At 39.5% G+C, this 24,023-nt stretch overlaps 1 protein-coding gene across 1 annotated transcript in view; it reads left to right on the top strand.

Annotated features, from left to right (window-relative positions):
- Positions 1 to 23,798, top strand: part of Tbca (tubulin folding cofactor A) — a 55,932-nt gene extending 32,134 nt beyond the window's left edge. The window contains exons 2-4 of the mRNA XM_050153875.1: positions 12,903 to 13,008; positions 18,023 to 18,109; positions 23,460 to 23,798. Coding sequence (XP_050009832.1) covers positions 12,903 to 13,008; positions 18,023 to 18,109; positions 23,460 to 23,540 — 274 coding nt within the window. The 3' untranslated portion in view covers positions 23,541 to 23,798. The remainder of the gene's footprint in view (positions 1 to 12,902; positions 13,009 to 18,022; positions 18,110 to 23,459) is intronic.
- Positions 23,799 to 24,023: the final 225 nt, after the last annotated feature.

The following is a 24,023-nucleotide window of genomic DNA, read 5'->3' as shown; positions in this document are numbered from 1 at the left end:
GAAATTTGCTTGTATTTGCATATTCAGGTGAAGAAGCATCCGTATACCTACAGGCTTGAATCGCTTGCTGGAGTTTTGTTTCTCTGTCTTTATTCAACTCTCAGTACTGTAGATACCGAGTCTTTAGGTAGATGACAGAAAGGGATATTTGTCATAGATGTGTGTTCAAGATAGACAGATCTTTCTGATTTTTAAGCCAGTATACAGGGCCTTAAAAGACCCTGCCAGATTTCTCATCTGGAGTAGATGAGGAGCTGTGCAGAACAGTTATTTGTGCATGGTGTTGTGGTGCTCATAAAATCCTATAAATACAGTATGTATGTATTATTCTGGTTCATGGGAAGACTGTACTTTCACATGCTGACACATATGTTCATGTGTCCTGGGTGTGGCTCCAGCTGTGACAGTGAAGCCTTTAAAGGGTTCATTGGCTGATGCAGAGCAGTGGTTTGTAAATGTTTTACTCCGAATAAATAGTAGAGTAAATGGGCAGTGGATTTAAAATAGTACACATATTTGTGAGTTGCATGGTATGTTTAAGGTTGGACAGCAAAGACTTGGAGGATTTCACAATCTGGGAATCACCCAGTTTTAGAAAAAGTAAAAAGAATTCAATTCTTGAATTTTTAGATCAGATTTACTGTCTGTTATAAAGAAAAATGGTGTGTTTGTGTCTCTGTCTCTGTGTGTGTGTGTGTCTGTGTCTGTGTGTGATAAGAGAGTCCCTTTTGTGCATTGTCTGTGGAGTCCAGAAGATAGCAGATAACCTGGAACAGAAGTTACAGGTGATTATGATTGTGAGCTGCCCAGAGTGTGTGTAGGAATGGAACTCAGGCCCCTAGAGGATCAGGAAGTGCTCTTAATCACTGAATTAATTTCTCTACATCTCAAACTTTAAGGGATAATTTAAGAGAATTAGTGAAATATTGTTTTATATTGGTGTTTTTGAGTCACTAATTCTAAGATTTGTAGTTTTGAAACGGTTATATCGATTTTGGATTTTGCATGCATCATTTTAGCTGTTTATGGAATATGTTTTGTCTAACTTATTTATTAAAATTAATTAGAGCATATATTCTACTTCAGCAGTTAATAGAACTTGAACCATCTCCAGTTTAATTGATTAATTAATGGGTACTAGGAGAAATAAGGTAACAAATGCCTTCAAATTAAACATTCATTTTCTTTCATTTAGGCTGTGCAAGAACAATGTATTGCTTCCATTTTTGAGAGCTGAGTAGCTGCTGTCAAGTAGAACCAGTTGTCTTTATTCTGTCCTCTTTTGTGCTATTTCAGTCTTAAAATGTGGAATTATTTTAGTTTTGGAATAGGTAAAAGGCATTCAAGATTTTAAAATTATTTCATTTACTCTAAATGTGTGCTAATTTGGTGGATATAAAGTGCTTACACTCATAATGAACTCCTCACTTCACATTTCCTGACCACGTGGCCTTCCCTTAGTCATTTCTTTTGATGGGCAAAATGAGAGCTGTTCTGCTTACCTCAGAATGATGATGAGTACATCCAGTAAACACCATGAGCACAGTCCTGCTAGATGCTGGTGTAAGGTCCACCACCAGTCTTTAAGGGCATTTGCTTTCAAGAGCAAAAGTAGACAAAATATGAACATTGTGATGGAGGTAATAGACCATGAAGATGCGTAGGATCCAGCATCAGTGTGGGCTAGTGAGAGGCTTGGTGGTAGAATGGCCCTACTGAAAAGAGTATTTAAGTTAGGTTTAGAAGATGGTGAGAGGGCCTGAAGAATGAGAAGGAGATATTCCACTTAGAGCAAACAACCTCTCCAGTCCTACCTCATTCTGTCTGTGTCTAGTGGACTTTTCAGTTTCAAGAATAAAGGATATTGTTGAAAATTCTTTACTCACCTCAAAATCTTATTTTATTTATTTGTATGTTCATTGTGGTAGTGGAGATTGAACCCCAGCTTCATGCTTGGTAGACAGAAATGTTACATTGAGCTATATCCCAGTCCAGACTCCAAATCTTGACTTTCTGTCATTTGAAGGTTGGGGACAGTAGAATGTCTCTTTGAGCTTTTTAATAACCACAAAAAAAAAAAAAAAAAAATTAGTAGGGAATATATACTTTATAGATGGTAAATACTAAATCAGGAGATTCTCAAATCTCATTCAATGCAGTTGACTTGGATTTGCTGGTTTAAGCTTCCCTGGCATCATAGTTATGAACATATGTGTTTTCCATGGTGCTTCCTGGATATATAGACAACCTAGCTCCATGAAGCTCTGTCGGTGCTAACTCTAGCTGCCCTGCCTGTCCTCTTCTGGCATCTTACTGTTGGACACCCAACAGAAGTGATTTGTAAAATGAAAATGTGATTGAGATAAAAGATAATATTTATCCTGGAGTTTAGCTGCCAATAATTATGGAGATTATTAAAAATAAAAGGTTTTAAAGTTTTGAATAAAAGTTTTTGAAGTATAAAATGCAGTCTTCCACAAGGTTTATATAGATATTTCTTGATATAATAAAAGAAAACTGGATTTTGTAATTTAACTTTCATTTACATTCATTTAAGTATGGAAAGAAATAAAGATTCCACTTTTGAATGCTTTGTTGGTTTGCACTGACTGTTCTAGAGTCAGAGAACCATGATCTGTCCTGTGGAATAACCGAATTGTGTGTCAGTGCAGATGTGTTAGCTCAAATCTTTTTATTTCATTTTGTTTTGTTCAAAACAAGGTTTCTCTGTGTAACAGCTCTGTCTGTTCCAGAACTTGCTCTGTAGACCAGCTGACCTCAAACTCACAGAGATCTTCCTGCCTTTGCCTCCTGAGAGGTGGGATTAAAGCTGCTTACCGCCACTGCCCGACTGGATTATTTTATTTTATAAGAAATCTGCAGGTACTGTTCTTGCAAAGACTTCAGTTACATCATCAAGGACGCTCTAGAATGACCAGTCCTTTAAATTCAGTTTTGTCTTTTGTCATAACGCCACAGACCTGGCACATACCACACAAAACAATGTCCAAGATGGAATAAAAATAATACCCCATGTAGGGTAGTAACAACTTCTCTAGAACCTTCAGTCGAACATTTTATGTAGTTGAATCAAGCACTGGCATGTTGCAAAATACTTGTTTACATGCTGTAAAAATATGTCTCTGCCTAAAGCATGTTCTGATTCATTTACTAAAGCGCTAAATGGCCAATAGCTAGGCGGGAGAGAATAGCTGGGATTTCCAGACAGAGAGAAAAAAAACTGGGAGGAGCAATCTAGGCACATGGATATCTCCTGGACTCAGAGCAAGTCGTATGTGTTGTATTAGGAAGAGGTAACCAAGGCAAGTGACAGAACATAGATTTAAAAAAAAAAAAAGAGTTAATTAAGTTATAAGAGCTAGTTGGGGGAAAACCTAAGTTAAGGCCAAAATGAATAATGAATTATTACTGATTATTTTTTTCATAATGAACCATGAGTCTCCAGCTGTTGGTGCAAAGAGAGTCCCACAAGCAAGCTTGCTACACTGGGGCACTTGTGCATATCCATATATACTATCACTCAACATGGAGGGCAAGGGTACTAGGGTTGACTTGACTTGAGAGACATGACTTCTCGGATGGATAGAACCTAGATTGGTTTCTCTCATCTACTTGATTTCCAAGTAGGGAGCTAGCAGCATGCATCATAATTGGATATGTTAAACATGGAGTTTGTTGTGTTTTCAAAAGGTTGTGAATTGTATTAAAATGCTTAATGATCGGTAAGACATTTAGAATAAAACTGTTCTAGCTGGACGGTGGTGGCGCATGCCTTTAATCCCAGCACTTGGGAGACAGAGGCAGCTGATCTCTGTGAGTTCAGGGACAGCCAGAGCTGTTACACAGAGACCCTGTCTTGAAAAACAAAAAAAAAAAAAAAAAAAACCCTGTTCTTTGAATAAGTCCCCGAAAGTTCTGTGAGTTTTATTCCCGCCCTTACTACAATTGGAGGAGTAGCAGTACCTGTAGGATGTGCTGTGATAACTGCCTTCCTCTTTGTGAAGAAGAGCTGTTGAACCTCACTAGCTGCTGTGCATGGGAGATCAGATTGGTTATGGTGGTGCAGATGATAAGAGAACACAGGGCTAGGGAGTTACCTAAGGAAGAAAGGAAGGATTTCTTTGGGCTCACGGTTTCAAGTTTCAATCAGCTGGCTCCATTAGTTCTGAGCCTGTGGTGGTAGGATAACCTGGTGGAAGGGTTTGGGTGGGACAGTCAGGAAGCAAAGGAACCTCTGAAACCTTGAATATCTGTATCATTTTGCAGGGCTCTAAGACCAGCATCTTCTGAGTAATACCTAGGTCTACTGTTAGCTCAGTCGGTAGCCAAACCACCTGCGCCACAACTACAGTGGGCTTTTGAGTGCTACTTCCCTAGGTGGCTCTGCCCCTTTGTTCTCTTTCTTTACCCTTGTGCTTGGGGTGCAGAGGACCCAACCAATCCTTCAGTGCCTCCCAGTCTTTGCTGCTGTCCTGTTGCAGTCTTGTCTCTTTGTAGGCTCATCTCTTGAGCTATCTTACCTTCGTTGTTTGCTCTGGCTTTTCAGTGAACACTCTTGTGTTCTGCTTTTGGTCTCGGTTCTCAATATAAACCTGACTAAAATCAGCTCATCATCCAGACTCTCCTGATGGCAGCCCCGTGATAGTCTTAACCTTCATCAGATAATCTGGCATCACCCTTTTGCTCACCTTCCCCTCCCACAGGGTCTGAAGTCATACACAGAATGGTAGCAGATTGTTTGCCACAGTGTGACATGTATGGCCCCAGTCCTGTTCGTTAGATTTTGGAGTGCAGAGTAAAAAGACAGAAGGCAGAAAGAAGAAAGAAGAGAGACCAGAGTCTGACCTCAACAAATGAGTCTGTTTATTTCACACAGTGAAGTCAGACACTCTACCTCAGTAATGGGGCTCTGCAGGGGGGGAAGCTAGTGGGAACCTTTAATAGCAGTGACTATCAACCTGTGGGTTGTGACCCCTTTGAGGTCACGGGGTATCCTAAGACCATCGGAAAACACACACACATATTTACATATAATTCATAACAGTAACAAAAATACAGTTATAGCAGTTAAAATAGTTTTATAATGGGGTCACCACAACATGAGGGACTGTATTAAAGGGTCATATAGCATTAGGAAGGCTAAGAAGCACTGCTTTATAGGGACAGGTGAGGGCCTTAGAAATGAGGAAGTTGGTACAGCTGTGGGGATCTGCAGTCTCTTCCTGGAATTGCTCGGGCAAGACAGATTATTTTGAAAGAAAGATGGTCCCAGCAAACATTCCTTTCTGGGTTGTGGCAGACAGTTGAGCAGGGTTAGCTGTAATCTCATAGGAATCCTGTTTTTACAGTTCCTGTTGTCACAGTTCCTGATAGGACCCTTGTTCCCATCTGAAATCTATGGACTGTTGGTCTTCAGGCTCATAGTAGAATCACCTAAGAAGCTCTGCTAGTTACATAGCTTGAAGCTTTTCCACGCCTATTTCTCCAATCTTACAAATGTGTCCCACGAATGAGTTAGAGAAGCTTCTGAGCCACATTGCTATGCAGCCACAGTGGCCGTGTGTGTGTGTGTGTGTGTGTGTGTGTGTGTGTGTGTGTGTGTGTTGGTTTCACATCACTGATCAGATAAAGATCTGGTCACAACATAGGGAATAAGGGTGGACCTGGACTCAGGGTTCCTGGGCCTATGCTGGGACAGAACATTATGGTAAAAACAAATAAACAAACAAACAAACCAAAAAAAAAAAAAAACTCATCTCATGGCAACCAGGAAGCATAGAGACTGAGAGAGACCAAGTCTTTACAGTCATCTACCATAGTGCTTCCTGTACCAGGTCCAACTTCCTGGTTTCCATCACCTTCCTAAGGTACCATTAGATTGTCACTCCATAGATAGATGAAGACCTCAGGATCCAGTCTCTTTCCCCAAACTCTGAACTGGTAGTCACACCTTTAACACAAACTTTTAGGTGGCAGTTCTAATTGAAAACAGAACATGGGCATGTAGTGTGTGGTTGGGGATGTTCCTTGAACTGTGATGTGATAATGACCTCAATACCCAGTTTTGTTGCCTCATAAGCTGTTATGTTTGTCCTGTATCGCACTTTGCAACCACTAACAGCTGTATTTTCAGCATCGTGTAACTTGTCATCTATTCATTGATTGACACTGAACTGTTTCTGTTGTGTTTACTTTGTGTATGCTCGTATTACTTGTTCTCAGTAGCTGGGTGATTTTTCTCTCTTCCAGGGCAGTAACTTTTTTATTCAATTACTTGTTTCCTGAGCATTTGCATGTTACAGTGTGGCAAGTAGGTAGGTGTCCCTAATTTTGCTGGGGTTGTTCTTGCCGCTCTTTGTAGGCAAACATAACGTAGTGGGGTGGCTGAGGTTAAGGTCATATGTTTGCAGGCTAAAGCATTATATATCTCCCTGAGGAGTCACTACTGTGTTCTCATTTCTCCATTACTGTCTGTCACTTTTGTTCTGCTCCACAATTGCTCTATTTACTTCCTTAAATGGAAAATATTAAAAGACAAATATATTCACATTTTTAGGCTTCATTTCTTAAATATTCAGATTGCAGTGAGCACCTACAACAAGTCTAGCCCATTCATAGTCCTTGACCTAGTTAGCTCTGGCTAGCGGTTCCTAGCCCTGATTATTTCTTTGAATTATAGGATGTTATGGAATGGTAGCCTATCCAGCTCACTATGGTTTGAATCTGAGTTGGCTCCCAAAGATTCGTACATTTGTTGCCATCCTAAAATCTGTTGATGGCTTAATCAACAAATTGATCCCTTGATGGATTTGAAATCTGATGAGACTTTTGAGAAATCAGGCATATTGTGGGAAGTGGATCACTGGGCATGCTCTGGAAAAGTGGACCTTGTTCTTGGCCCCATTCTGCCTCTACTCTCTGGCATTTTAATATTGAAAATTGTTATTAAAGTAATTTTTAGATTATTTCTTTTGTATTTTGAGATTGTACTTATATCATTTTCTCCTTCCTTTTCCTCCCTCCAACTCTGCCCATGTCCCTTCCTTGTTAATTTTCAAATTTACAGTCCCTTCTTTCATTAATTGTTGTTACATATATTCCTAAATACATAAATACAATCCGCTCAGTCTATTTAATGTTACTAGTTGTGTATGTTTTCAGGGCTGACCATTTTGTATTGGATAAGCAGTTAGTTACCTTCCCTGGGGAAGACATTCCCACTCTCAGTATTCCTTAGTGCAGTCCTTTGTGTAGGGTTGAGGCCTTATTGGTGTTCCAACATTTACTTTGGCATGTCTGTTACTACAGTTCTTACTCAGCTCAGGTTTAGGCAGTCATGTTGGTGAAACTTTATGTTGTAACTTTTGACACAATCTCACAACAAACTCCCTGGTCCTCTGCCTCTTACACTCTCTCTCTGTCCCATCTCCCTCAATGTTCCCTGAACTTTAGTTGTCAAACTTATGTTAGAGACTTATCCATTGGGACCAGGCTTCACAGTTCTGCTTGTAGACTGGTTGTGGTTTTATGTAATGGGCTCTGTCTATGGCAAAGAAAAGTTTCCTTGATGAGGGTGAGGGCTATCCCTATCTGCGTATAAAGACAAATATTTAGTACAGTTAAGGTTTGTGGTGTTTTAGTGGTTGTAGGTTCTCCTCCAAGTTCCATGGCTGCACTACACTGAGTTAGTACCACACAAGTCCCCTCTTGTTGATAGGGTCTTAAATCTAATTAGAAAGAAGGTTGCTGCTGAAGCGTGTGTGCCGCTACTGTACCTATGGGGTTGTTGGATTGTCCATAGCCGGGAGGACTGTCGGATTGTCCATAGCTGGGAGGACTGTTGCTTGCTTCCCTCTATTGCGTGGCACCGTCTGGTGTCCGGAAAGCTAGTCCTTGAGGAGGTAGGGTCAGTTCCAGCTCAAGAAGCTTTTAGGCTTGTGTCTGAAGTACATGGTGTCTTCAGCAATAGGGGGCTTACCTCTCACCTCTGGGAGCATCAACAAGAGAAACAGCAATAGTATCAGTTCTAAATTGCAAGTAAAAAACCATTTCTGTGCATTTTTTTCTTTTGCTCCATTCTTGGACTTGATTGATCAGGGCTTGTAGCTTTTCCTGAAGCTCATCCTGGGGTCACAAATTGCTTCCTTTGGGGTGGGAGAGTTGTTGTGATGCAGTTTACTTAGTCACAGTTTAGTCATCCAGAGTGTCCAGTGACTCCTGTCACTCACAGATGGGGCAGATAGTATCATATTTAGAGCATTTTCACCATGTCAGAAACAAAACAGTCCTCGACTACTACAGATTTTCTTTCTTTCTTTCTTTCTTTCTTTCTTTCTTTCTTTCTTTCTTTCTTTCTTCCTTCCTTCCTTCCTTCCTCCCTTCCTTCCTCCCTTTCTTTCTTCTCTCTCTCTCTCTCTCTCTCTCTCTCTCTCTCTCTCTCTCTCTCTGTCTTTCTTTCTTTCTTTCTTTCTTTTTTGATTTTTCGAGACAGAGATTCTCTGTGTATCTTAGACTTTCCTGGAGCTCACTCCAGGAAAGGATGCTTTTTGGTGAGGGTTGAGAGATGTACTAATATCTAGGCATGATATCATTACGAATCAGTTTGTTATTATATCCATTTAGCAGAATAATTGTGATAGATTCTCCCCTAGAGTATTTTACTCCTTTTTACTGCTGAGTAGTAGTCCAATGAATGGATATACCACATTCTGTTTGTCCATGAAGTGCAATTTTGAGTTCCCATGTTTTGTCTGTTGCACATAAACCGTTGTCAGCATTTGTAGACATAGGTTTCATGTGGACTTCTCTTTCAGTTTTTCTAGGGATATATCTAGGAGTAGCACTGAGATGAATTAGAAGTTTGGTTTGCTTAATATTTTGAGGAATAGCCAACTTCAAAACAACTGTATCCGTTTTCATTTCTATCAGCATTGTTTAATGCTTTCTGCTTTTCTTTGTCTTTCCAAATACTTGACACTTATGATCTGACTGATGGTAGACATCTGTTGTGCAGTGTGATTTCATTCCTGATGGATAGGGTTGAGTAGCTTCTCATGTGCTTGCTACACATGCATGTCATCTTAAAGAAGTGCCTTTGCCAATGTATAGGTCCTTTGCCAATATTTTTTAAAGATTTTTTTAGTTGAACTTACTTATTTTTGGTTAGAGACAGGGTTTCTCTGTGTAGCCTTGGCTGTCCTGGAACTCTATCTTTAGACCAGACTGGCCTCGAACTCACAGAGATCCGCCTGCTTCTGCTTCCTTAAGTGGGGATTAATGTTGTACACCACCACCATCCTACCAAAAGCTTATTTTATATATGACTTTTTGTCAGCATGTATGTAAGTAAACCACATGTATGTGTGATACTTGAGATATTTGTGGAGGTAGAAGAGGGTGTCAGATCCCCTGGAATTGTAATTTCAGGCAGTTGTGAGCTGCCACAGGTGCTCAGGATTGGACCTGGGTTCACTGTAAGAGCTGTTTCTCCAGCCCCTTTAGCCCTTATTACCACTGTTATTTGTACTGACCTGCTACTTGTACACTTGGTTTTGGAATATTAGATATTAGATGGCCATAAATATGTTGAAAATAGTATTTATAATTCTTAAAACTATAAAATTAGGATAATAAATTTAAAAAAAATTAAAAAATCAGCGTTTTTAGATGCAAGGTCTGAAGCTCTTGATTTACCTGAAAACTTGTATTGTATGAGCAGTATGTTTAAATGTGTTAAATTTGCACTTGTGAGTTTTGTAGAAAAAAATGTGAGTTTCTACAACGTTTCTCAAACTTGTGGTGAGGGGCACCTGTTCTGAAGGAGCCACGCAGACGGATAATCCTTGCATCTCCGTTGTGTTTGCACTTGAACCATGCTTAGCAGATTTGTTTCTACAAGTCCTTCCCAGGACCTTTTACACAAATGTGTTGTCTATCCCTAGAACTTCTGTTCTTCAGTGTATCTGACCACTAGCACAAGTGAATTTGGTGGACGGTACTAGCAGTGCTGGGCTGCATATGTAATTGTCCATTGTGTGTTACACATTATGTTAAAGGTGGTTTGTTATTTGATTATCCCACTAAGAGTTGTCAATCCTTTATACTGCTTACAGCCTCCTTAACAGTAAGCTTTTCTTGCTCATTAGAACCTACATATTGTGAAGCTGCTTTGCTCTTTGGAGATAAGATTTGTAAGAGTAATAGAAAGTATTTTCAATTAATTTTGCCTTTAAGCTGCAGTAGCATTACTTTGAAATTGTTATTTTAAGTGATATATTGGAAAGCAACACTTAGAGAATTACACTATTAGGTAGATTCTGCATTACTCCAAAAAATTAGTGAATGTAACCAAAGAGGAAACTAGGAAGTTTGAAAATTATTAAATATTGTGTTACACTTAATTAATAAGGATAATTTAAATTTTTAAATAATAAAAAATTGTAAAAAGCTTATACCTTGTTTGTAGGAGGAGAGCCCATTTGTTCATCCCAGCTGCCCGGCTAGCTTAGCCACGAAAAAAAAACACACAGAAACTGTATTAATTAAATCACTGCTTGGCCCATTAGCTCTAGCTTCTTATTGGCTTACCAGGAAAGATTCCCAGCGCCTATCTCATGCAGATCCATGGTGTCTCACTGCCTTCCTCCTCCCAGCATTCCATTTAGTTTTCCCCACCTACCTATGTTCTGCTCTATTGACAGGCCAAGGCAGTTTCTTTATTCATTAACTAAAGAAAGGAAACACACAGGCAGAAGGACCTCCCACACCACTTATTAAAAGGCATAAAATTAATCTTTTTTTAATCTCTCCCTCCCAAATCACCAGGGCTTCCGTTCAGTTAACTGTACAGGAATTTCATGCTCATTTGCTGTTTGTTTCTTAAGCATCCTTTTGTTGTTGTTGTGTTTTTAAAACTTAAAGTAAATGTGTATTTTATATTTTGCTCTTTCACTGACAGTATTCCAGGGTCTAAGTGTGTGAGACTCATAACTATCTACTCCTGTTAGTGTTTTGTTGCATTTCTGTCTAGAAATAGCACAGAATGACCCAGGGTAGGTGCTGACTAGGACGCTTCAGTTCTAGAGTAGAATTCATGTTAAAGTCTTAACCTATGCTAGCCTAACTCCACAGGAAACACAGAGTGCAGAGGGTGTTGTTGTATTACCATGCTTTAAAGACCTGTGAATTTGGTCAGGCATGGTGGCTCATGCCTTTGATCCAGCACTTAGGTGACAAAGGCAGGTAGATCTCTTGAGTTCAAGGCCAGCCTGGTTATACATAGCTGTTTTAGGACAGTCAGAGATATAATCTAGTTAAACTATAAAAATCAAATTATGTTTAGAAATATACTTTAAAGTCTCCATTGCCATGTTCTCCATAGGGGTTCCCTCTCCTTACAGGTTGGATTAGAATTAAGCAAGTCAAATGGAGGCTTGTTTTTAATGTGGTGGAGCCAGAAAACTTTTCTTTGCTGTATGCTTTGGTTCTTTTCTATTGCTGTGAAGAGACACCATGAACAAGGTAACTTATAAAAGAAAGCATTGAATTGGAGACTTGTTTACAGTTTCAGAGGGTTAGTCCATTGTCATCATGTTGGGGAACATGGCATAGGCAGGCATGGTCTTGGAGCAGTAGCTGAGAGCTTACATCTTACTTCAAATTAGAGGCAGTAGGGTAGGAGGTAGATAGAGAAAACCTCACAGCCCACCCCGTGACACACCTCCTCCAACAGGCCACACCTCCTGATCCTTTCCAAAACAGTTCCACCAACTAAGACCAAGCACTCAAATACATGAGCCTCTTTGAGACATTCTCATTCAAACCACCACACTGTACATATGTACTGTCTATAGAGGGATGCTGCTATGTTATTGATATGTTATTTGTTAGGGTTTCTACTTCTGTGATTTAAAAAAAGCCATTGACCAAAAGCAACTTGAGTAAAGGATTAATTTTATCCCACATGTCCTGGTTGGTCATAGTCCATCATGAAGGAAAGTCAGGGCAGGAACTAATGCAGAGGCCTTGGAGGAATACTGCCCACTGGCTTACTCCCATGAGCTTGCTCTACCTGCTTTACTATAGCACCCAGGACCACAGCCCCGGAGTGGCCCTCCCATATCGGTCACTAATTAAGAGTGTCCTGCAGGGTTGCCCACCACATTTTCTCAGTTGACATTCTCTTTTCTCAGATGACTCTAGCTTGTGCCAAGTTGACATAAAAGCTAGCCAACATAATCTTTTTCTATTAAACTTGATTTAACCTGATTTTAGGGAGATTGAATTACTTATGGCTAATTGGGTCTTTGTTTTGCATCCTTATTACCGAGCCCCCTGCTCTGTACCTTTTCTTGCTTGAACATTATTTGTGCTGGTTTGTGTCCACTAATTGTCTGTGAGAGAACTACCTTTAAATTACCCATTCTAGTTTTTTGTATAAGGAAAGGCCAACATAGAATTAAGTTCCCTGTGAGTAGTAAGCAGGGCTTTTGTTGAAATAATAAATCTCATCTTTCCTTGAGACTTGATGTTTTTTCCCTAATAAACTAAATGTATGCACATTGTATTCTTTAAGGTGCATGTACAAAGTTTTAGAAAACATACCAATAAAACAGCAGTACAGAAGAAGTGTTAGTTCCTAACTCTACATCGTGGGTGCAAAAGTAGGTTTCCTTCTTCCTGTCAGAGTGCTGTGCTCTGTGCATTATGCTCAACTTCACCCAGAGGACCCAGAGAGGCTCTCACCTCTCTGACTAAATTAGCTGCCCCCATCTTGCCTATCCATATTTGTATTTTTAACTGTGCTTTCTGTGTACATCGTTTCTTTGTTATCAGTTAGAGAAACAAGCTAATTCTCTAAAACAGTTTTGGTTTGTTTATAGATTGGTCAAAGAAAAAGTGATGTATGAGAAAGAAGCAAAGCAGCAAGAAGAAAAGATTGAAAAAATGAAGGCTGAAGATGGTGAGAACTACGCCATTAAGAAGCAGGTAAGCCGACACTCGTGAACTGCGCACTGATGTGGTCTTTGCCATGGCCCTCAGAGAGGGGCTGTGTTCTGTGGTATGTGAGGCTGAGGCAGGAGGATCACTGCAAATCTCTGTGGACTAGAAACTCTTTCTGACAGACAGGAAAAATAAAGCTCCACAAAGACAGAAAGCAGAGACTGCAGTAAAATGACTGCAGCAGGCACACAGCATCAGGGTTTGAACGCAAGCACTCCATCATTGTTGTGTCAGCCGGGAACCCCGCAGCTTCTGTATAAATTAGATGATACAGTGAGTATAATTACATCTTTAAATTCATAAAAGCTCCCCAATTAATATGAATACCACCAGAATTAAATAATATTTCTCATAATAGTTAGGAATTTGATGCAGACCAGATGTCCATGCAGTGAATGGACATTGGAAGTGTGCTGTATGTACACAGTGGAACAGTGAGTGCTCATCTCAGATAGGAAGAAGTCATGACATTTGCAGGAAATGGATGGAGCTGGTAGGGTTCAGGTGGTTTATGTAAGTTTAGAGGAGTGCGGTCCATTGCTTTCAAGTTGTATTGTAGTTGTCCCTGGTACCTCTCATTCTTCATTGGCTATGGGAGCTGTTTGGTTTTGGTTTTGGTGACTTGTGCCTATTCACTTGGTCTTGCCAGAAGTGCATCAACTTTATTTTTCTTTGTGTTTTTCTTATCTGTAATTTTATCAATGTGTACTTTTATCTTTTATAACCACTTCATTTCCTTTGATGGTTTTAAGTTTATTCACTGCCTTTTTTCTTGTTTGTTTTTCATTGTTATGATTTTTGGGGGGGGGGGGCTTTGTTTTCGTTTTATGACAGACTCTCTCTGTGTAGCTGTGCATGTCCTGGAACTCCCTAATTAGACCAGACTGGCCTTTGCCTTTAAGTGTTGGTATTAAGTGCTGCCCCCTTCCCTATATTTTTAAGATAGTAACATAGATTTGAAAGCATTTAACTTTGCTGCTGTGAGCGTTCGGGTCTGTGGCTGTGCCTCTCAGCACTATTTTAGGTCTGACTGCATCCCACAGCATTTTCGGGCTTCTGCCTTCCAGGTGCTAAAGGTGTGTTCCAGCACTGCCAAGCTGACTGTTCATTTATAAGGGAGATTCTCTCTCAGTTATCAACTCCGATTATATGGCAGCGTGTTAGAGCACGCACTATGTATGATTGCATGTTTGGTAGACTTATGTTTTGTCTTCACTGTGGTTTGACTCCGGATGTGGTCTGTGCAATGCTTCACAGGGCTTAAATGCACTTGCATTCTCTTATATCCTTGCTAAGATATGGTGGGTTTTTTTGTTTGTTTGTTTTTGTTTTTTAAATTTATTTTACATCCTGACCACAGTTTCCCCTCCCGCCTCTCCTCCCAATATGATAGTTTTTTTGTTTTGTTTTTAAAGCAGCGTAGCTTACTTACTGTGCCATTATCTAGTTCTTTCCTATCCTTGCTCATTTTTGTCTAATATTTCTATAAATTGTTGAATGTAAGTATGGAAATCCCCATTTATATATGTTCCGTTGTCTGTCTGTTCAGTTCATACACAGGATCGTATGTTATCTTGTGCTTACGCTATGATAATGTGACACTCCTTTTGTCCCTAACACCATTTTTTGACCTGCAGCAGTCCACTCTGTTCTGTTCATGGAGTCACTTCTGTTGTTGTTTTTAACGTTCTTCATCTTTTCCCATGATTTTGTTTTCTGTTTCTGTTTTGTTTTGTTTTTACATCTGAAGTGAATTTCTTATAGATGGCCTATGATTGGGTCATCTCCATGCTTTAGGTGGTATGTTTTCACCAGTAACATTCATGACAGCTGTTGGTGTATCAGAGTTTACACTGCCTCTTCCCTCCCCTCAGTATGCTCAGCAATAACCAGGCAAACACAAGTCGAATGGATTCCTAATTCACCATATGAACATGTTAAACCCTGCCACTGTGTAAAAGAGAAGACTTATTATTGTTGTAGTAATTTCTAGAGCTCCATCTGACAAACTAATATGAATATTATTGGCTGCCGAGATGGCTGACATTATTCTATAGGCTGTTACAGCTTACAGGTCTAGCTCATCCCTGGTTACAAGATATGGCTCACCAAAGAAACTGGAAACCTTAGCCAAACAGCTCACCCTTGGCCACATCATTTCATAGAATTCTTCCTGTAACAAGAAAGGAACTCATGTCCGTTGGAATGTTTCCTTTTCAATGTTTATGTTTGATCACAAAAGAAATTAAATAACTTTTAGGTTCTGCAGTCTATAGTTATAAACCAAGCCTTGCCCCAACTTCCATTTTATCAAAATAAATACCCAAAAAAGTTATAGCTTGTTTTAAAATCAATTTCACATCAGTGGGGCTGGCACTCTATGGAGTTCCCTTAAGGTTCCTTATGCATCCCAATGACTAAGCCAAGACCCTGATTTTCTCTCAGCTATAGGGCAGTAAGCATTATAATAAACCATTTATTTAGATCTTCTAAAGAAAGGTAACATTCCAAGGAAGATACTTTGAATAAACAGTACTCATTTAGTTAAATTGGGTATTTGGGAATGTCTTAGTATAATCATGGCTCAGATGCTGTTGTTAGTTCCTGGCACCAAAACCCCAGAAAGTGCCACTCACTAAGTTCCACTCCCAGTCAAAAACCTGTTTCCAAATGATAGCTGCTGGGAGAAGAAAGTCAGTTAGTTCTCTCCAGTGGACTGAGACGTCCAGGGCAGGCTCCATGCTCAGGAGTAGTTGGCCAACACAAATTGGGCCCCATGGTTTTTAGAGGCCTTTTTGTTTGTTTTTGAAAAAGTAGAAGAACTTGGCTGGGTAGTAATTTGGGAAGAACCAGGGAGGACTTGGGCAACAGTTGAATATGATAGTATATTATATGAAATTCTCAGAGAATAAAAAAAAATTATCCCTGACAGTCACTATCGTTGCTATAAAGGAAAGCATTCAACTTGTGAATCTGATACAAGAGTGGCTTGTGGTGTCCAGGTTTCCAGGGTGTTCCTGTCGCGTCACATGGCAAGTCTTCACTTGAAGCAGTGTCCTGCTTCATATTTTCACGTTTATGCCCCTGTATTGGACCAGAGAACGGAGCCTTCTCTTTGCCTTTTTCTCCCCTCTCCTGGTATCATGTATGCAGTCAGCACTCAGTGTTCCTGGATCAGTTCCTTGTAGAAGATAGTGCAGTTTATAACCTGTACACATATTGCTGTATATTTTAATTCATCTCTAGATTATTTATGATACCAATGTGATGTAAATTGTTATGGTATATTACTTATAAGGAATAATGACAGAAATACTACAAATATTTAGTGCAGTTGGGGGGGTGTTTTTTTAATTTCAGCCTGCTGTAGATTAAATCGTAGATGTGGAACCTGTGATTATGGTGGTTGAATGTAGAGGAAACTTAGTGAGTAATCAGGGTGGAATACAGGGGGATGAACTTTTGCCCTGTTGAAGTCAAGCATTCATCTTGTTAGAATAAAAGAAAATTTTGATCTGTACTACAAAGAGATAATAAAGAATAAAATTATGTTGAATAGTGCTGCTTAAAATTCGTTTCAGAAACATTGAAGTTTAGGGGGAAATTGTAAATATACATTTAGACTTATCATGAGTTTGACCTAATTCTTCATATTCATCCTGTTTTATTTCTATAAAGTTGTTCTGTAGGAATTCTACAGGAGAAATCTGAAATGTTCCTGTTGCCAATTTTCCACATAGATTCAAACCAGATAGACAAAAATAATTTAGTGCCCTTGATTAAATATCTGTTTACCTGAAAATAAAGTCATGATCCTATACTTGAAATTTTAACCTGTGTCTTATTAGTCAAAGCATTCTAAGTTCAGCCATGTATTTCCACCCAAGAAAGTGATGTGGATAGAGAGTATCTGTGTGTTGTGATGTTTTTATTGCAGTATGAGCTACAACAGATTGTCAAAGCATGAAGATTCTGGGGCCTACTTCCGTTTCCATTATAGTTAAATATTAGTGCCCTTAAACTGTGTGCATTTTGTTTTATTTCAAGTAGGTAATCTTGACTGATTTTGTACCCATATCTCTGAAAGCTTTTGAGCAAACATTTTTTTTGAGAAAAAATGTTATCACAATAGCCGTCTCTGGGAATAATTTAAGGAAACAAAAGCTTTGTACCAACTGAAGAAACAGTCTTCAATTCAACATCTTGACTATTGACCAAGTTTCCTAGTTTTCTTTTGAGTTTGATGTGTTACAGTATAGCCTTGAGTGGTAAATTTTACATCCAAAAGCATCCCTCGGAATAGGTGTCCCTGTGGTTAATTCTTCAGTGTCTTCATGAGAATAGACAAGAACTTCAGATTCAGAGGGCGCCACGATGGTAATTTGGCTCAAACTGCTTGGGGAGAATAATCTCTCTCCTAAACTGAAGCATAAGGATAAGTAATAACTTTTTATGCATGATAAGCATCAAAATATGAACCTGCTGGTCTTTGCTTTTCATTTTTCTTACCTCTGTCTTTCAGTGAGTCCCTCCTGCAGTGTGCACACGATGTGATCAATAACTCAATAACTTCTCTCATGCAGTAATTATCTCCCTGTGATACTATCTGAACACTGTTTTCCTTTATTACCCAAAGATGCAGGGGATATTTATATAACCAGCTGATCCCATTTTAGATAAAGGTGCTTTGTGACAGCAGGGGAATCATTTACTTTAAATGGCCTTTTAAAAAAGAACTGAATGAAAAGCTTTGCCAGTTAATTTTCACTTACCATGGAAAGGTGATTGCCAAAAGAGAGAAAAGCCCCCAAACTTTGTGCAAGTTCTGCTTACAACTTGTACTATGCGGATATTACAATCAGATAAGCCCAATTTAAATTAGAACATTGAGTCACTTAACATACTCCTATTTTTCATTTCCTCTAAATCATTACTTATAAGCCAAGGTGTAAAATAAATACACATTAGATCTGTCTTCTTGACTTCTCTCTCATTACAGGCAGAAATCCTTCAAGAGTCCCGGATGATGATCCCAGATTGCCAGCGCCGGTTAGAGGCTGCATATACCGATCTTCAGCAGATACTAGTAAGTAAAGATTTCTCTACCAAAACTTGACTATTTAACACTACAGCTATTTGAAGAGATGTTCTATTAATTTGCCCTGTGTCTTGGCTTCTTCCCCTATTGTATGATGAAATACTCCTGGAAAGGTTCATTTTAGCTCAGAATTCCAGGTTATAGTCCTGAGCAGGAAAGTCACAGTGACTGGAGAGAGCTGGTTGCACTGTGTCCATTATAGGAACTGGTACAGTGAATGCTTGTGTGCCTCCCTCTCCTGCTTAGGGATGGTCCAGTCCACAATCACCCATCATTGATGCAGTCTAGATAGTCAGTCTCCCATTGTCATACTCAGGGACTGGCATCAGGACACCGCTCACTGGTGTGCCTGGAGGCTGACCCCTGGCTATTAGATTGATGACAGTAACCATCATACCCTGTGAATCAACATGCGTTTAAATAGGTAAAGAATTTAGCTTAGGTTTGTGTTATGACTTCTATCTTTTCTGTCTACTTATTTAATTAAATATTTGAGCCATAATAGCAGGTATACATGATACCAGTTTTGACCAGCAATATCTATTTGCTTTTTGTGCATACTTTTTTTTTTGACACATTAACAGTGAGCCAACTGTTTGAAATCTGATTTAATTCCATGTCTCAAATTAACTTGTCCTTGTTTAAAGGATCTGGAATTATTTTAGATTCAGACCTAAACTAAATGAGAGTTTTAAAGTGAGGAAGGTCGCGGAGGCAGGCCTCTCATGAAGTCCCGTGCGTCAGGTAGTGCTGTTGTGCTGTTATATTACTCTTCCTAGTGCAGATTCTTGTGAGACAGTGGTTAGCTGAGTTTATAAAGGTATGAAGTCTAAGTAAGTGTCGTCTTATTCTTTTTTAACAGACAAGTGCACAGCACTCTTGTCTGAATTCTATTTTCTATTGCTGTGATATAAACACCCTGACAAAAGCAGCTTAAGGGACAAAGATCTCATTTGGCTCAAAATTCCCTGCAGTCCCTCACTGTAGGGAAGGCAGGATGCAGGATCATATTACTTAGATCTGCATTGACGAGCAATGAACTAACCTGACTGCTAAAGCCAGCCATCACAACTCTACTTCCTGTCTACCTGACATTCAGATACTCACCACCCTAAGCTGTGACCTTCTCTACCTTTTTTCCCCAAAGTCTTGTTTATCTCCTAATGTAAAATGCAAACCACCCTTAAAAGTCCTTATTATTTTTAAATTTTCTAATATTTTAAAAGTCTGAGGTCTTTTAATTGTGAGTTCCTATTAAAAAAAAAAAGTTGAGTACTTTGAACCTGAAATAGTACAGAGTAGACATTCGTATTTCAAAATGAGGAACCAGGGCACAACAAGAAATAAACAAATGAACTCCAGCAGAGAAAACCTGCCAAGTCCTGCAGCGCTTTGTCCTGCATCTGGAGCTTGTGATGAAATTGGCTGAGAGCCAACAGCTGGGACAGCCTCACACTTTAGTCCTGCCACCTTCAGCACACAGCCCCACTCCGCCCACACCTGACGCCCTCCTTGAAGAAGGGCCCGTGGTCCTGGTTGCCTGCCTTCTGGGGTTCCCTGCAGCTTAAGTCTCACCTTTATATAATCCTCTCGGGACTTCTTATCACAGGGACTGCCCCCATGCCACACAGGGCCTGACCTCAGCTGTTCTCAGTGACCCCCTCATGTTTACATCTTTGTGACTTCAAATCAGATACCACACGGACAGTAGCCAAGTTCTCTTGACAGCCTCTCCCCTTTGGACGCAGCTGTGTCCGCCTCTGTGTGCTGAAGACACACTTTCCTGTGACGTTGCTTCCCAGGAAATGGGGGATGCTATGGGCTTTCTTCCAGTAAGTGAATTTGCATCTTCTCAAGGTGGAACCTCTGCGTGGTGTGGTTTTACCTTCAGGACATTCCTTGATCTCCCAGTGCAGCACCAGGGGCTTCTCTGTGAAATACCTTAACTTCACTCCGATTCTTAGAATACCAGCAGAAAGAAGGCAGATTCTTGGCCACAATGTGACAGGAATGGTTCCTAGCCCAGTTCTTGAGAGTCCTTCTTCCCTCTGTAACTGTAAGACTAGCCCTCTACATTACATTCAGTGTTCTCAGCATTCCTGTCTGCCACACCCCCGGTAGAATGCCCATTTAACCTCTGCTTCCAGCATTGTGTGGATTTTCTAAACCTTTGTACCAAGCACTTTCACGTTCTTCCTACAAGACAGTTCCTTTCCCCAAAGCTGCATGGTCCTGCTCATCACAGCAGCTGCCCTACCTCTTGGTACCAGTTTCTACCTCAGTTTTGTTTCTTGTTGTTGTGGTAAAATGCTGAATAAAGCAACCAACTTAAGAAACAAAGAAGTTATGTGGCTTACAATTCCAGGTTACATCCGATCAAGGTAGCAGGAACTTGAAGCAGCTAAGTCACATTACATCCATAGTTACGAGCAGAGAGGAGTGAACCAATGTTTCCCAGTGCCTGGATTGTAGACAGTCCAGACAGTTTACCATCATGCAGCATGGTAACAAACACCTTCCATCCCAACACTCGGGAATCAGAGGCATGTGGGTCTCTATGAGTTTAAGGACAGCCAGGGCTACATAGCGAGCCCCTGTCTCAAAACAAACCATCACAACTCTCCTAGTTTCATTTTTGTGGCTGTGATTAAAAAAAATAACCCTAACAGAAAGTGTTAATATCACTGGGCAAGAATAAGACCACTACCTCAATTTTTGAGCCAAATTTGAATCAAGCTTTATTAAATATTGGCCAGGAAGATGGATACTGGCCAAGTCTATCTAGGATCTCTGATAATGGCTCTGAATTACATTAGGTAGACACTGATAGAGGTAAAACCCACCAGGCTATGTACTTCCTACCTGCATACTGCCGGCCTGTATGTGATCAAGCACTTCCAGGTTGGACAACTAGCCTTTTTTATGGAAGTGAAAACAAGGGGCTTGTTATCCTGGCATTCTGGGAAGCTATCTGTCCTTGGGAAAGTGGGACTACAGGTTAGAGGTATTTTTGTTTTATAGCTCTCTTAAACACAGAATTTAAAAACTTAAAACATAACTTAGCCCTCACAAAGCAACTTCAGGAAGAAAAGGTTTAATTTTGCTCACAATTCCAGATTATAGTTCGTTATTATGGGGTAGTCAAGTTGCAGGAACTTGAAACAACTAATAATGTCACATGCACAGTTAACAGCAGAGAAAACACAACATGCTCTGTGCTCATGCAGTTCCTCTACTCCTCTGTGATCCAGGACCGCCAGCCTAGAGCATGGTGTCGCCCGCAGTGTGCCGGGTCTCACCATCCCTGTGGACATGCCCCAGCCAACCTAATGGAGATGGCGCGTCATGATGCTCTTAGGGGTTTCTGAATTTGAATTGTGGCCAGTTGACAGTGAAAGTTGACTGTCACAATGATCAAGTCATTGTTGCTTTGCTGTTTGATAATGGATGCACTCTACATTTCCTTTACTAATCTTATTTTTAATGTTTCTATTTTCTCTGCTGATATTAATTATTAGATACATAGCTGTATTTTCTAGATAGTCTAGGAAAAAGAAGAAAATATGTTTATCACCACATTCTGACTAAATCAATAGGGCAAAAAAAAAAAAGAGGGAAAGGTCTTTATTTTATATATTAATTTTGCCTGGAATTGTCTCTATAATAAACTTTATTAAGGATCATGAGCCCCATGACCCAGCAGTTTTTTAAAAGATTTACTGTTTTTAATTATGACTGTGTATATGGGTATGTACACATGACTGCAGATAGGCGCCACTGAGGCCAGAGGCATCTGACCCACTAGGAGCTGTGAGCTGAGCCACCTGATATGAATTGATTGACCTCTAGGCTTTGGAAGAGCAACAGATGCTCTGACCCACTTTGCCTTCTCTCCAGCCCCTAGAATGAACTTTTAAAAGACAGGACAATTCTTCTCAATTAAATGAGGTGCTAGTTTTTATTCTATTTTAGTATGATAGATAAAGTAAGAAATAACCACTGTTAAAATGCTATATAAAGATGCCATTTGTACTTCTTAGCAGTTTCAGTGCTGTTTTCCCCATGAATCTAATACAGATTGTTTGAAGATGATATGTTTAGATAGTTGTGCTTGAGGCTGAATTAAACTATGACCTCTGCTCTCAATAACATGTTTACTGAAATAAACTGTTTAAGGTCGTTTTCAGGGTTAAGAAGTTGTTGCCAATGCCAGGCGGTGGTGGTGCACGCCTTTAATCCCAGCACTTGGGAGGCAGAGGCAGGTGAGTTCGAGGCCAGCCTGGTCTACAGAGCTAGTTCCAGGACAGGCTCCAAAACCACAGAGAAACCCTGTCTCGAAAAACCAAAAAAAAAAAAAGAAGTTGTTGCCAGATATCTGAACTCAGCTTTTTGCCTTATTGTTCATGTTAAATGCAAACATTATTACCTTGTCTGTCATAACTAGCTACATCTTTTAATGACCTTGCACAAATTGTTGTCCTTCACTTCATTTAAAAATTAAGAACTAGAGTGGTGGACCCACGTTTAGTTCTCAACACCATATGACAGCTTACAGCCAAATATAACTCCCAGTTCCAGGGGATCTAATCTCCTATCCCTCTGGCTTCCATGGGGGAGCAGGATGCGTGTGACGCACAGACAGATATTCAGGCAAAACACCCATACGTGAAAAATAAAAGTAGTATTTTTTAATTACAGTCTCCTATGTGAAAATTTAGGCATTATTTTATTAATTTCTTGGTATAATAATATTTTAGTGAAAGTTTCCTATATTTTTGTGTGTAGACAAACATAATCTTTAACTATCAGAAAATTAAGGTTAATATTTTGCTTGATGTCAATATGATATACTCATATTATACTCACTAGTAAGTATAAAATCCAGTCTTCTAATTTGATTGTACTAAACTTATATGAGATCATTAGCAGCCTTTGGCATTGAGAATAATTGAAGTATTATTGTATGGTGGACGTTATATTAACACATTAGTGACTCCTTGTTTTTTTACTTTTAATTCATTGTGAATCATATTTTTGTAGCATGATGTTGGCCAAATAAGAATGATTTTAAATTTGTGAGATTTTTATTTAATTGCTTAATGCTAATAATTTTAGGCACCTGTGTTAGTAATTACAACATGAAAATACATAGTATGAGAGTATCTGATAAAAACAAGATAACCTTCACTTCTTCTTTCCCGGTAACAAAGGAACAGAACTGTGATATATTTAGAGAGCCTAGACTCCTTTTCTTTAATTCTTGAGTTACTTACTGATGTGTAGTATGAAGTATTGAAATCCCTAAAGGACAAATCTAATTTGCTATTTTTCATTTCAGGAAAGTGAAAAAGATTTGGAAGAAGCTGAGGAGTATAAAGAAGCTCGTGTAGTTCTGGATTCAGTGAAGTTAGAAGCCTGAAATTTTTCTGTACAGGGTGTTTTTTTGCATTAAATCCTGGGGTCCATTCTACAATTTGTTATTTTTGCCACTGCTGTGTTTAGTAATATGAAAATTTGGTTCTTTTTATGCAGTTGCATATATTTTTCTTTGCATAACTTAATGTGTCAAATAAATGAGTTCACCTAATAAAATTGTTTATTTCATACTTTACAAAATTTTCAGTTGACCACTTAGTTAAATGGTTGTTCATTAAATCACATAGGTGTTTTGAACAGATACCAGTTTCTGTCTGAAGTTGAAATATTTTGTAACTGTAGATTGGTTTAAAGATCAAGCACATCAGCTGAGAGGCGCTAGGGAGGAGCCCATCTGTGCGGCTGTAGGAAGTCCACGTCAGTGCTAGGCAAAGACTCCTCCACTGCCGCTCATCCTCATTGAGTCTCTGTAAGTGATCCCAATAAAGTCATGCGTTCCCCAGATCGAATTTTGGTGGACTCATGC

Source organism: Alexandromys fortis, unplaced genomic scaffold (assembly GCF_014885135.2).
Source record: "Alexandromys fortis isolate MF-2015 unplaced genomic scaffold, M_Fortis_MF-2015_v1.1 scaffold_79, whole genome shotgun sequence".
Lineage (NCBI taxonomy): Eukaryota > Metazoa > Chordata > Mammalia > Rodentia > Cricetidae > Alexandromys > Alexandromys fortis.
This window is presented reverse-complemented; position numbering and strand designations above follow the sequence as displayed.